General features: G+C 34.0%; 1 protein-coding gene across 1 annotated transcript; it reads left to right on the top strand.

Moving 5' to 3' along the window:
* The first annotated feature begins 2,408 nt into the window (after positions 1–2,408).
* On the top strand, positions 2,409–11,593 carry gucy2g (guanylate cyclase 2g). The gene is made up of 22 exons (XM_046853958.1): positions 2,409–2,740; positions 2,884–3,232; positions 3,666–3,790; positions 4,239–4,418; positions 4,527–4,671; positions 4,780–4,915; positions 5,001–5,104; positions 5,207–5,373; positions 5,459–5,599; positions 5,722–5,805; positions 5,916–6,020; positions 6,148–6,219; positions 6,378–6,546; positions 7,379–7,534; positions 7,751–7,928; positions 8,074–8,214; positions 8,314–8,506; positions 9,164–9,338; positions 9,432–9,530; positions 10,830–10,921; positions 10,991–11,092; positions 11,244–11,593. Exons 2-22 carry the CDS (start codon positions 2,920–2,922, stop codon positions 11,358–11,360), a joined length of 2,994 nt encoding a protein of 997 aa, XP_046709914.1. The 5' UTR covers positions 2,409–2,740; positions 2,884–2,919; the 3' UTR covers positions 11,361–11,593.
* Positions 11,594–11,635: the final 42 nt, after the last annotated feature.

The following is an 11,635-nucleotide window of genomic DNA, read 5'->3' as shown; positions in this document are numbered from 1 at the left end:
TTTCCTAAAGCAAACTGAAATATCTGTTTGTGTGTTTTTGAAGGTCGAGCTGACATTTAATTCAGATTTTATATTTAAGAGTTCAGGAATAAACTCACCATCTATAGTCTCCTGTCACCCATTTAACTCTGGTTTACTGGACTTTAAAAAAAAACAAAACATTCTGATAGCTTATATCAGAAAAGTCACTGAACTTAATGCTAAAATGTTACTGTAACATCTTGAGAATTGAGATGTTGTTCAAATTATACTAATGCAATTTTACTATAACTCATTTATTTCTTTAGATATATTAACATGAACTCAAAACCTAATCATGCAAAAGAAGTGGGATGCATTGCACAGGTGGCTCACAGCCTGGTGTTCGATGATTAAGCACACAATTTACAGCTTTACCAAGAATAGTAGTCAGCAGACTCAGAAAGAGCTGCTAACAAGAGAACAGCACCTAAACTAGAACAGCTCTCATCTAACATCATTATCACGTTTCAGCTACAGTCAGCCATGACACAGCATGACCTTTCTCACACTTTCACACTTTTACTCTCTCTGCATCATTATCTCACCTCTTTGGCACAAGCAGCTCAGCTGAACTTTGACACATGAACATAATGAAGTCTAAAGGAGCAGATAAGGTGTGAGCACCTTTGGACGGTTCGTAATCTAAGACTGATAAACGTGTGATAAAAGTGAAAAAGAGTGGAAATTGTCAAGGGCCATTTTTTTTGTATATTGCCACATTGTGAAGTGTTGTCTTTTGATTTCTACAAAGGGTCAAAGTTAAAAAGGATACACACAGATTCCAAACATGGTCTTGAGATTTGCATTTAAATTTCTCGATATGATGTCAGAGTCAGGCAGGTAAGATGAGGAGGAAAAGAACAACATGGAAACACTTAATTTTAAGGACACCTACATACTTTACAACTTTACTTTACAACATATTTGAAGAATTGCATACATTATTTATATGTACAGTACAGACTTTTGGTCTGTACTGTATATATAATATATATAAACTTTTGGTCTGTACTGTATATATATATATATATATATATATATATATATATATATATATATTATACACAAGGTGTCCAAACTTTTGGTCTGTACTGTATATATATTATATATACAGTACAGACCAAAAGTTTATATATATTATATATACAGTACAGACCAATAGTTTATATATATTATATACAGTACAGACCAAAAGTTTGGACACACCTGCTCATTCAAAAGTTTTCTTTATTTTCATGACTACTTAAAGTAGCCACCTTTTGCTTAGATTACTGCTTTGCACACTCTTGGCATTCTCTTGATGCCTACTTTGAAGAACCTACAATATGACATATTTTTTGTTGTTTCACGCTTTTTTGTTATGTATGTAATTCCACATGTGTTAATTCATAGTTTTGATGCCTTCAGTGTGACTCTACAATTTTCATAGTCATGAAAATAAAGAAAACTCTTTGAATGAGAAGGTGTGTCCAACCTTTTGGTCTGTACTGTATGTTCAATAGTAGATTAGATTGGATTAGATTGGATTAGATTAGATTAGATTCAACTTTACTGTCATTGTGCAAGATACATGTACAGAGCTAATGAAATGCAGTTTAAGGCAATTTGAATGTAATATTTATTTACAGAAAAAGAGCAAAAATCTAATAGACATTCAATACACTAATACACCTACATATGAGTTTTGACATGAGCGAGCATTAATTGATTGTTTAATTAGCAATTGCATTTACAACATTTAACAGACTACTTTATCAAGAACGACTTGCACATGTAAGGCCTAAGTAAATTCCCTTTAAATAAATAATACATTATAAATAAATCCAAATAGAATAAAAAGCAACAGCCAGTAGCAGTTCTGAAAATAGTTTGTTGGTCAGACATACAGTACATAATATAAAGAGATCAAATACAGGTTTTTTTTTTTCATTTAGAAGATTTACACAAAGAGTCATTAAAAATATAAAGCAGAGACCAAACCCACAAGTTAGAAGCAATCATTATTTTAAATCAGTATAAGAGATTTTTTTTTGTTTAATTTTAGTTGTGACAAATCATGCAGCCAGCTGTGTTTCAAATAAATTTGTGCTCTCTCTCTCTCTCTCTCTCTCTCTCTCTCTCTCTCTCTCTCTCTCTCTCAAAAATTACTAATATTTTGCAGTAAAAGCACTGGTCATTAAAATCATGAAAAAACATTTCTGTCAAATCATTATGCTGACTACAGTGAAAACTTTACAGTAAAGAGTGCTAACAGAAGCTTGATTAAAATTAATTTCCCTTAGGAAGAGAAAGTCATACTACGTCATCCACACAGCCTTTAAATCCCCCCTGATATTTCTCTGGCAGTATAGTTGGGATTTGCATGGACAAGATGGAAGGAACAAACTCTAAATCGACCGAGGTGAGATGCTTACAATTTTTTTTGTGTTTTACATTACTCAACCCCATCTTTTGCAGCCGTACCAATAAGCTGTTGGTAGGATTCCAGGCTCCTCGGAACTTATCCTATCCATTCAGTGCCTTAAAACTGGGCTCTGCCATACAGATTGCCATAGATAAAATTAACTCTAACCCATCCTTTGTTGAAAATTATACTCTTGACTTTGTGTATGTGGACACTGACTGTAAAGCAAAACTTTCACTTGGAGCATTCATTGACCAAATTTGGAAGGGAAATATATCAGCGCTCTTTGGACCACCTTGTCCTGAGGAGGCAGAGGTAAGTTGTTCATTCTAATGTATATTCTTTCAAATTGACCAACATTATGAGGCTTGATATTATTTAAGTAATAATGGAGTATTAAATGCCAGTTGCCAGTGCCAAGACAGTTAATTGTGTCATGATCTTGTCGTATGCCCTAGGTCACTGGACTTCTTGCATCCACCTGGAATATCCCAATGTTTGCCTTTGTTGGTCAAACAAGCAAAATGGATAATAGTCTTATTTATGACACATATATAAAAATTGTTCCTCCACTTAAAAGAGTGGGACAAGTTTTGCTCAAGATACTAGAGTACTTCGAGTGGAAGAATGTTGGTATAATTGGAGGCGGTGCAGACACAAACACGTGGGACAAAGTGGATGGACTTTTTAAATCTGTGGAACAGCAACTCCAAGGCAAAGTAACGGTGACAAGCAGCATCAAGTTTAATATTGGTGATCAGGAACTCACTCATAAGAATGTGAAGCATATCTCCAAAGTTGCAAGAGGTAACAGCTAAATTATTAAGAGTACTAAATGTCTACCTTTCATAATAGTTGGGATCAAGCCAGTGTAGTGGAGTTTGCTCTTAAGTAACACCAGCCTGTGTGACAATACATAGTTACAATACATAACTGCCCTTGTGCCCTTATGGTGTGTCCATTTTCGCTTTAATAAGTGGTGCAAGTTATCTGTACTGTGAATGAGGTTTTTTTATATAGCTGTGATAACACCATTGACTTTCATAGTTAACCTTTTGCCACCTCATATCAATGACTGATATTATTGCACCTTTTAGGAACAGTTTGTATATCTCTCAATGTGCCCACTGTGCATGAGACTAATTTATAACTTTTTATAAAGACTTTTTATAAGCTATGAATATGTTATTTAACACAGTTTAATTATAATTAAATTCCCTTATAACTGTCTCTTTTGCAGTTATTATAGTATTAGCTAATGCTGAAGACTCCACTAAGCTGGTGATGGAGGCTGACAAACAGGGCTTGATGAGTGGAGAGTATGTTTTTCTTCTGATTCAACAGTTTGAGGTCAGTGGCAATGTGGTGAGTAACCTGCAAGAGACAGAGTCAAATTAGGTTAATCACTCTAATCTTGTGCTTTTATCCTTATTATGTATTATTATGTTAACACAGAATTGTATTATTATAAGCTGTTATAATTTGATAAAATGCAGACTTACCTTTTGACCTTTTGAAAAGCATGACCATCTAAAATATGATACATTAAATGTGCATCAAGTATAATCCTTAAAATCTCATGTGCATTACTAAGAATTATACTGTAATACAATGAAAATAATAAAATATTTATAATAGAAAAAAGCATATGTCCAGATCCTTACACAGGTCCTGGGAGTTTAAAGGGTTTCAAAGAAAATGCTCTTGGTGTCTTTTGCCTTCTCATAGATATTTACAGTAAAAACTTTATTCAAAGCAAACTGTAATAAGAAATGTACTTCTGTTTAGCCTCATTGATCTTTCTTTTTACTAGGATAACCTGCTAAAAACTGCAATGAGTGGCAACAGTCAAAGGGCACTAAAAGCATTTGATATGGTGTTTGTCCTTGCTGAGAAATCTTACGAAGGATATGATTATTACGACTTCTTCGAACGTGTACATGAGAGGTTGAAAGGGGCCCCTTTTTACAGCAATCTTTCTTCAGACAGAGAAGTAAATGTTTACCACAAAACACATAGACACAAAGATTTCTTAATACAAGGTCTCATTTCACTGAAAGATCATGTACTCAGAACTAAAAATTGCATATTTATCTTGAAGGTAAGCCCTTATTCATGCTACCTACATGATGCTGTCCTGCTTTATGCCATGGCCCTTAAAGAGGCTCTCAAAGATGGCAAAGATCTACATAATGGGCGAGATGTTCTTCAGAAGCTCAAAGATAAGAACGACATTAGGTTTTATGGTAATTCTTTGTTGAATATTTAATCTAATTTAATTTATGCAACAACATAAAATCTTTTGAACACCTTTATGATTTAGACTGAAAACCTGATGTAAATGATCTTTACAGGAGCCTCAGGTTTTGTACACTTTGATGAATATGGAGAGAGGAACACAGACTATTCTTTATATGACTTGCAACTACATGAAGGCGTTGTAAAATTTGTCCCCATTCTAACCTTTGACAGTCATACAAAAATAATAAAGTAAGGCAAAATCTTCAAGCTTTGTGGCACTTCTGGCTCAATTTGTGAAACAATTTATGTGAATTTTACATTATCTTTTTTGTAGGACCACATCAAGGTTTTCTTCAGTGATCTGGCCTTTAGGGAAAATGCCAACAGATAACCCAGAATGTGGTTTTGACAATGAACTCTGTGAATGGCTAAACAGTGGTATGCACAAATATTGTATTACATTCTTGTGTTTAAATGTCTACACTATAGTGCAAAACTTGAGGTAGTTCATTGACAATATCCTTTTCTTTCCCGATGCAGAAATCTATCTGGTGTCATTATTGGTGGCTATGCCACTGCTTGGAGTGCTAGCAGTGGTCCTGATTACATTCCTTACCCTGCAGAAGACCCGCCTGCAGACAAAACTAGAGGACTCCAACTGGTGGCTTCTTAACTACAGTGAAATAACTATTCTCTCAGAACCTAAGGTTGGAAACAAAGTCCATAAAAAATTAAATACTTTGACCAATATGATATTTATATCATTTACATTAAAGTGGTTTGGGTTTTTAGGGAGGACAGGCGTTATCTTTAAATACAACTCCTAGTAAAAGTGGAAGTGGTGGCTCACAGACCATGATCTCTGCTAACAGCTTTGGTTTGAGGGACAAGAATGGCAGGGAGACCATCTATGCAACAGTCGGACTGTACCAGGTACAATCAGTCAAAGGGTATACTTCAACATTGCAGGTTAATGACACCATTTTACGATTCAGAAATATTTTCAAAAGATCCATATTTTGAATTGTAACACTTTTAATTTCATTATGTCTAAGGGAAATCATGTGAGCATCAAATACTTAGACAATCAACTTCTGCGTGACGTCAAGAAGCCGTCTATTATTGCTGAGTTCAGTGTGGTAAAGACAAATATAATAGCATGTCATTTAAATTCTAATCTTATTACTTAACATCGTAAAGGATCTCCACTACCATATTGCTTAAATTTTGTTGATTAACGTTTTTCCAGATGAAAGAACTTAAACATGAAAACTTGGTGCAGTTTTTTGGAGTTTGTAATGAACCCCCTAATGTCTGCATAGTCATGCAATACTGCAAAAAAGGCAGTTTAAAGGTATATATTATATTTTGGCTTCAACCTGCATTTAGCCTAATGTCAATAAATAAATGTATTTATTCTGACAGGAAATGTATGTAAATAAATGTTATTTATGTGGTGTGTGTTGTCCCCTTAATATTAGGACATTATCAGAAACAATGAAATTGACTTAGACTGGATGTTTAAACTATCCTTTGCCTATGACATTGTCAATGTAAGTAAAAATTTAAGACAGATGTTTTTGTTATTTGTGTGCAACTCATGCATTGTTTTTAAATTGTTATTTGCTGCATAAATCTTTTTTTGTCTCTTACTGCTGTGATAAAGTTAAATACTGTGGCTACGTGATTTCTTGTTGTGCATTCACTACAGGGTATGGAGTATCTACACAGGAGCAGTCTGAAGTCTCATGGAAATTTGAAGCCAACCACGTGCCTAGTAGACAGCCGACTGCAGGTCAAAATTTCAGGCTTTGGATTGTGGGAATTTAAACACGGCACCAAACACAGACTTATTCCACTTGAGAACCCAAAATATGAAGGTACTATCAATAATGGGATTCAGTGACATGCTGGAACAGTCAACATTTAAAGGTTCTGGCAAGAAGAAGTTGGCATCGAATCTAAAATTAACTAGGATGTTCAACTTATTTATTGCTCAGGAGCTCCTGGTACCATAACTCCAACTGTATTAGACTGTAGAAACGACATTACTCAAAATCAGACACTCTGGAACTCATGACATTTCCGCTCTCCAGTGTTTGTATTGTGGTTTTATGGTTTATACCATATATATATATATATATATATATATATATATATATATATATATATATATATATATATATATATATATATATATATATATATATATATATATATATATATATATATATATATATATATATATCACACTCTTGGGGTCACCCAAATGAGGATAGGTTCCCCTTTGAGTCTGGTTAAGGTTTTGTCTTTATACTATCTAAAGGAGTGTTTCCTGGTCACAGTTGCACCAGGCTTTCTCATTAAGGATAAATACACATAGTTCACTTATTACATTTTTTTTTACATTCTCTAAAGCTGCTTTGAGACATTGTCCATTGTGAAAGGTGCTATCAAAATAAGCTTGAATAGAATTGATATTAAAGATGGACCAAGGCTTCCAGGCTCCAGACCCACCTCGACCTTGACCAGTATTAAGCAGTTACTGTAGACGAACAAATCAATCGTTTCATTAAATAACATAATTTCTATAAATGTTTTTGCACTCTTGATGTCACTATGTGATGATAATGGGAAAAAGTCAATTAATAAATGTACAAAACATATATTCTAAGTGTTATAAAATCATATACGTGCTTAATTTCTCCACAGAGTTATACTGGAATGCTCCAGAGCTTCTGAGAGAAGCGCACCTTCCATTCAATGGTACTCAAAAAGCAGATGTGTTTAGCTTCGCAATAATCATGCGAGAATTAATCTACAGCACAGAAGAGGGACCCTACCATGATATACAGTTGGAGCCAAAAGGTATTCGATATTTTTGACTAATCTGTCTAATGACCTCCTGCTGACAAGTGTTTTACCTAATCAGAATTTTAGGCATGAAGAGTATCATGTCCTCATTAAAATAGATTCAGTTAGAGTTCTGGAGAGTTATGGAGAAATGGAGTAATGAGAATTAATGGAGAGGTAATAATGACGCTTATAAATAGTCATTCTGTTTATTATGTGGTTGGTATTTAGAAATCATCAAGCAGCTAAGGGCACCTCTAGCAGGCGATCCACTCAGACCTACTCTGTCTGCCCAGATGTGTGACGAAGCTTTAATAACTCTTCTGAATGCATGTTGGAGTGAGAATCCTGACAAAAGGCCCCCTTTTACCTCTATTAGAAGAAGCCTGCGAAATATCAGCCCAGACAGGTACAAGCACAAAATTATGAATATAAAATACTAAGCTCATTCGTTGTATTTTGAATTACAATGTATTTTAAATAACTGAATAAAATACTGTGGTCTTTACTAAACTGCTTGTTTTTTTGTTTTTTGTTTTTTGTTTTTTATTTAGCCATGCTAATATATTGGACAATATGGTAAACAAGCTGGAGAAATATGCTAATCACCTAGAGGAAGTGGTGGAGGAGAGGACTAATCAGCTCACTGCAGAAAGGAACAGAGCTGATAAACTTCTCTCTAGTATGCTCCCCAGGTAACAGAGATATATTTCAATTCTTCCATTGCATAGATAATCTTAGTTTTTTCTTTAATAGATTACTAAATATTGTGGATAATCTATTTCTCTACACAGATACATAGCTGATCAGTTAATGTCAGGAAAGCCAGTGGAGCCCATGAGTTATGACCTAGTGACTATTTTCTTCTCGGACATTGTGGGCTTCACCACTATGTGTTCAGTCAGCTCAGCCCTAGAAGTTGTGACACTTCTCAATGACCTCTACAGCCTGTTTGATGATATCATCAAACTCTATGATGTATATAAGGTACATAACACACATCTGTAGCGGCATTAGAAATAATAGACAATGTATACAGATTCAGCAGTTAGTATTAATTATAATGTATTATACTTAACTACTTAATTATACTGAACATGTTTACATTTTTAAATAATTTTATGAGTAAGCAGGAGGGATGGATTTCCATTACAATGGTGGTACAAGTAAAAGGTGTGAACCCATCCCTAACCTCTCTAACTTTTTCACATAAATTGGAGCAAATGCTTACATTACTAGCATGAGAGCATGTTTGTATATACTTATTGCATTGTTAAAAGCCACATAATGATATTTATTTTATTACAGTGATCTCTGTGCAGTCTTCATTCTGCATCTACACAATGCACCTTACATTGGTATAATCAATATGCTACTGTTTTTGGTCCATTATACCTCAATTATATGTTGTACTTTGTACTTCCTTTTGCACATCAAAATAATAACTTATTATATAATATATTTTCTTATATCTTCAATTATCCATTTGTATTTATTTTTTATTTTTATTTTATACCTATAGACCTTTTATAAATGCACAATTTTATAGTGGCAGATCAGGGTTTGATTTCACTGCAAGTATTCTGCATATTTGTGTACATACGTTTGTGACTAATTAAAATCTTGAATCCCAAATTTTGTTAGGTGGAAACTATAGGAGATGCGTATATGGTAGCAAGTGGGCTGCCTATAAGTAATGGCACCAGGCATGCTGAAGAAATATCTATAATGGCCCTTCATTTCCTCAGTGCCATTAAAAGATTCACAATCAGACATTTGCCCAATGAGAAGCTATCTTTACGGATTGGGATCAACTCTGGTATTAGTAGCAACTTCCATTGCTTATTTTAGACATCTGCTTTTTTATTCGTTAACATTGATAATATTTAGTTACTATTTTGCCTACTAACAGGCCCAGTGGTTGCTGGTGTTGTGGGAACAACAATGCCTCGATATTGTTTGTTTGGAGACACAGTGAATACTGCGTCTAGGATGGAGAGCAACAGTATCCGTAAGCAATAAAATCAAATGTACTTTAAAACTTTATTTGTCAAAGATTTATACTGTAGGAAATTACCTATGATTAAACCTGCCTCTGGTTAATAAAACTGTTCCAATATAGCCATATATTATAATTTAACTTCAGCAGTATGGACACAAACCTCCAACCCTTGTCAAAATCAAACAGTTTGGTCCAAATTGACATAATATACTGTAAAGTACTGTGCAAAAGTGTTGCACATGCAATTCTTTAAAACAAACATACCTTCAAAAATAACCACATCATTATTTCTTTAAATAAGTACAGGTAGTCGTCGACTTACAACCTATGCAACTTACGACCATTCGACTTTACGACCACAATCGCTAGCGGCGTATGTTATTTTTTTTTACCAGCTTCCAGCATTTCACAGTACTGTGCATATAGCCTACTCTACTTACGACTTGTCAGTCCCAATTGTGGTCGTAAGTCGACGACTACCTGTATCAAAATAATTGCTATAGAGAGTAAACAGTACAACACCCATATCACCTTTATCACCATTTGATATAAACTTAAATCAAATCTCAGTTACCAACTGTTGTGTCCACAAAAACATGTGCTCTGCTTATTTAAAAAAAAAAAGCTGTTTATGGTCAAAATTGGAAACAGAAACCATTATACACTCTCACTTGCAGTGTTTTTAAAATTCTGTTCTAGGCTTTTAGTCATTTTTTTCTTCAAAGTCATCTTTTATATAAAAAAATGGATGAGAGAAATCAAACATAAAAAAGCAGACAATTAAAAATGAATAAAATTGAATACATTGAGTTTTAATATTGATATGAAATTATGTATTAGCCTTAAACACCCCCCCAGCACTCTGTGTCCAGATCAATTAAAATGATTCCTTTAGTTAAAAAAAGACCTAATAACTGATTCTTTAATTTTCTATAATGAATTATGTCATCACTAAACCCTATCACATGAATGTTACTGTAGATATTCCTATGTCTGGGGATATCTACAGTTGTCTGCTGTTTTTTTGTAATTGCTTATGCTACTTCTCTCTTAAATACTCTCCCCTTTATCCTTATCAGTAATTAAAGCAAATATAGAGAGATTAAAAATTAAAGTTTTTTATTTGGCATAGAACTATGTTTGTGAAATTACTGATAAGAATAAGCATTTCTGATACTTTATTTACCCATGAATTAACACACATATGGCAAAGATAAAATTGATGAATAAAGAAATTATTATTGGATTTTTGTTTGTTTTAAAACCATACTCTTTGATGAATAAGGGTCACTAAATATTTCCTTGCAGCACTGAAGATTCATATCTCCCAAAGTACTGCTGAAATCCTAATGAAGATTGGCTCTTATGAGCTTGAGGAGAGAGGAGACATTGAGCTTAAGGTATACTGCTGACACCATTATTTGTTTTAGTTTGCATGAATGGAATTTTATGTTGGTGCCTTTACTAAGGGAAAGGGGTTGCAGAAGACTTTCTGGTTACACAATAAGGTGGATCTGAAGTTTCCGGTCACACCGCAGCACTATGATGTAAAACCAGGTCCGGAACCAGAGGTAATAGAAAATCTCATCTAATGTAATGTGCAAAACTGTGTACAAAACAATGCAAACTTGCAGTGACCGTAGAGACTGAATACATTTTAAGTCAGGAATTACGTTTATATGACAATAATTACTGTTCTTATTTAATACATTTCATTTGCAGGTGACATATAAACCAAACATCAACATTGATATGGAGAGTACAGAAAAAGAAAGAACACAAAGAATGCATGCCGATAAAATACCTGGTGCTTACACACTGACTGTTCCTGATATCTAGAGACTGGTCTTGAAAACTACCTCTGTTTTCAACTCGTTGGATTATAACAGCACTACTTTATGACATGAAAAAGTAAACATAAGAAGCACTGTTAAACAAATGCCTTTATAGGTTATTTCTAATCAAACCAAAACAAAGTGTGGATTTTTGTTTTTGTTTTAGTAAGATGTCACATCTTGATTTTATTGTAACGTTTCACATGAAAGAAAATTAAAGAAAAATTCAAGATGCAAGCAGGCGTTTAGGAGGAAAGTGTCTTACACTCCCTGAGACAC

The sequence above is a fragment of the Silurus meridionalis genome, chromosome 7, assembly GCF_014805685.1.
Source record: "Silurus meridionalis isolate SWU-2019-XX chromosome 7, ASM1480568v1, whole genome shotgun sequence".
In the NCBI taxonomy this organism is placed as follows: domain Eukaryota; kingdom Metazoa; phylum Chordata; class Actinopteri; order Siluriformes; family Siluridae; genus Silurus; species Silurus meridionalis.
This window is presented reverse-complemented; position numbering and strand designations above follow the sequence as displayed.

Excerpts from the sequence above, each read along its gene's own strand:
- gucy2g (XM_046853958.1), top strand. The coding sequence starts at position 2,920 with ATGTTTGCCTTTGTTGGTCAAACAAGCAAAATGGATAATAGTCTTATT. Across the intron at positions 3,791-4,238 it reads TTGAGGTCAGTGGCAATGTG|GATAACCTGCTAAAAACTGC; the intron begins GTGAGTAACCTG and ends TCTTTTTACTAG. Across the intron at positions 5,374-5,458 it reads CTATTCTCTCAGAACCTAAG|GGAGGACAGGCGTTATCTTT; the intron begins GTTGGAAACAAA and ends TTGGGTTTTTAG.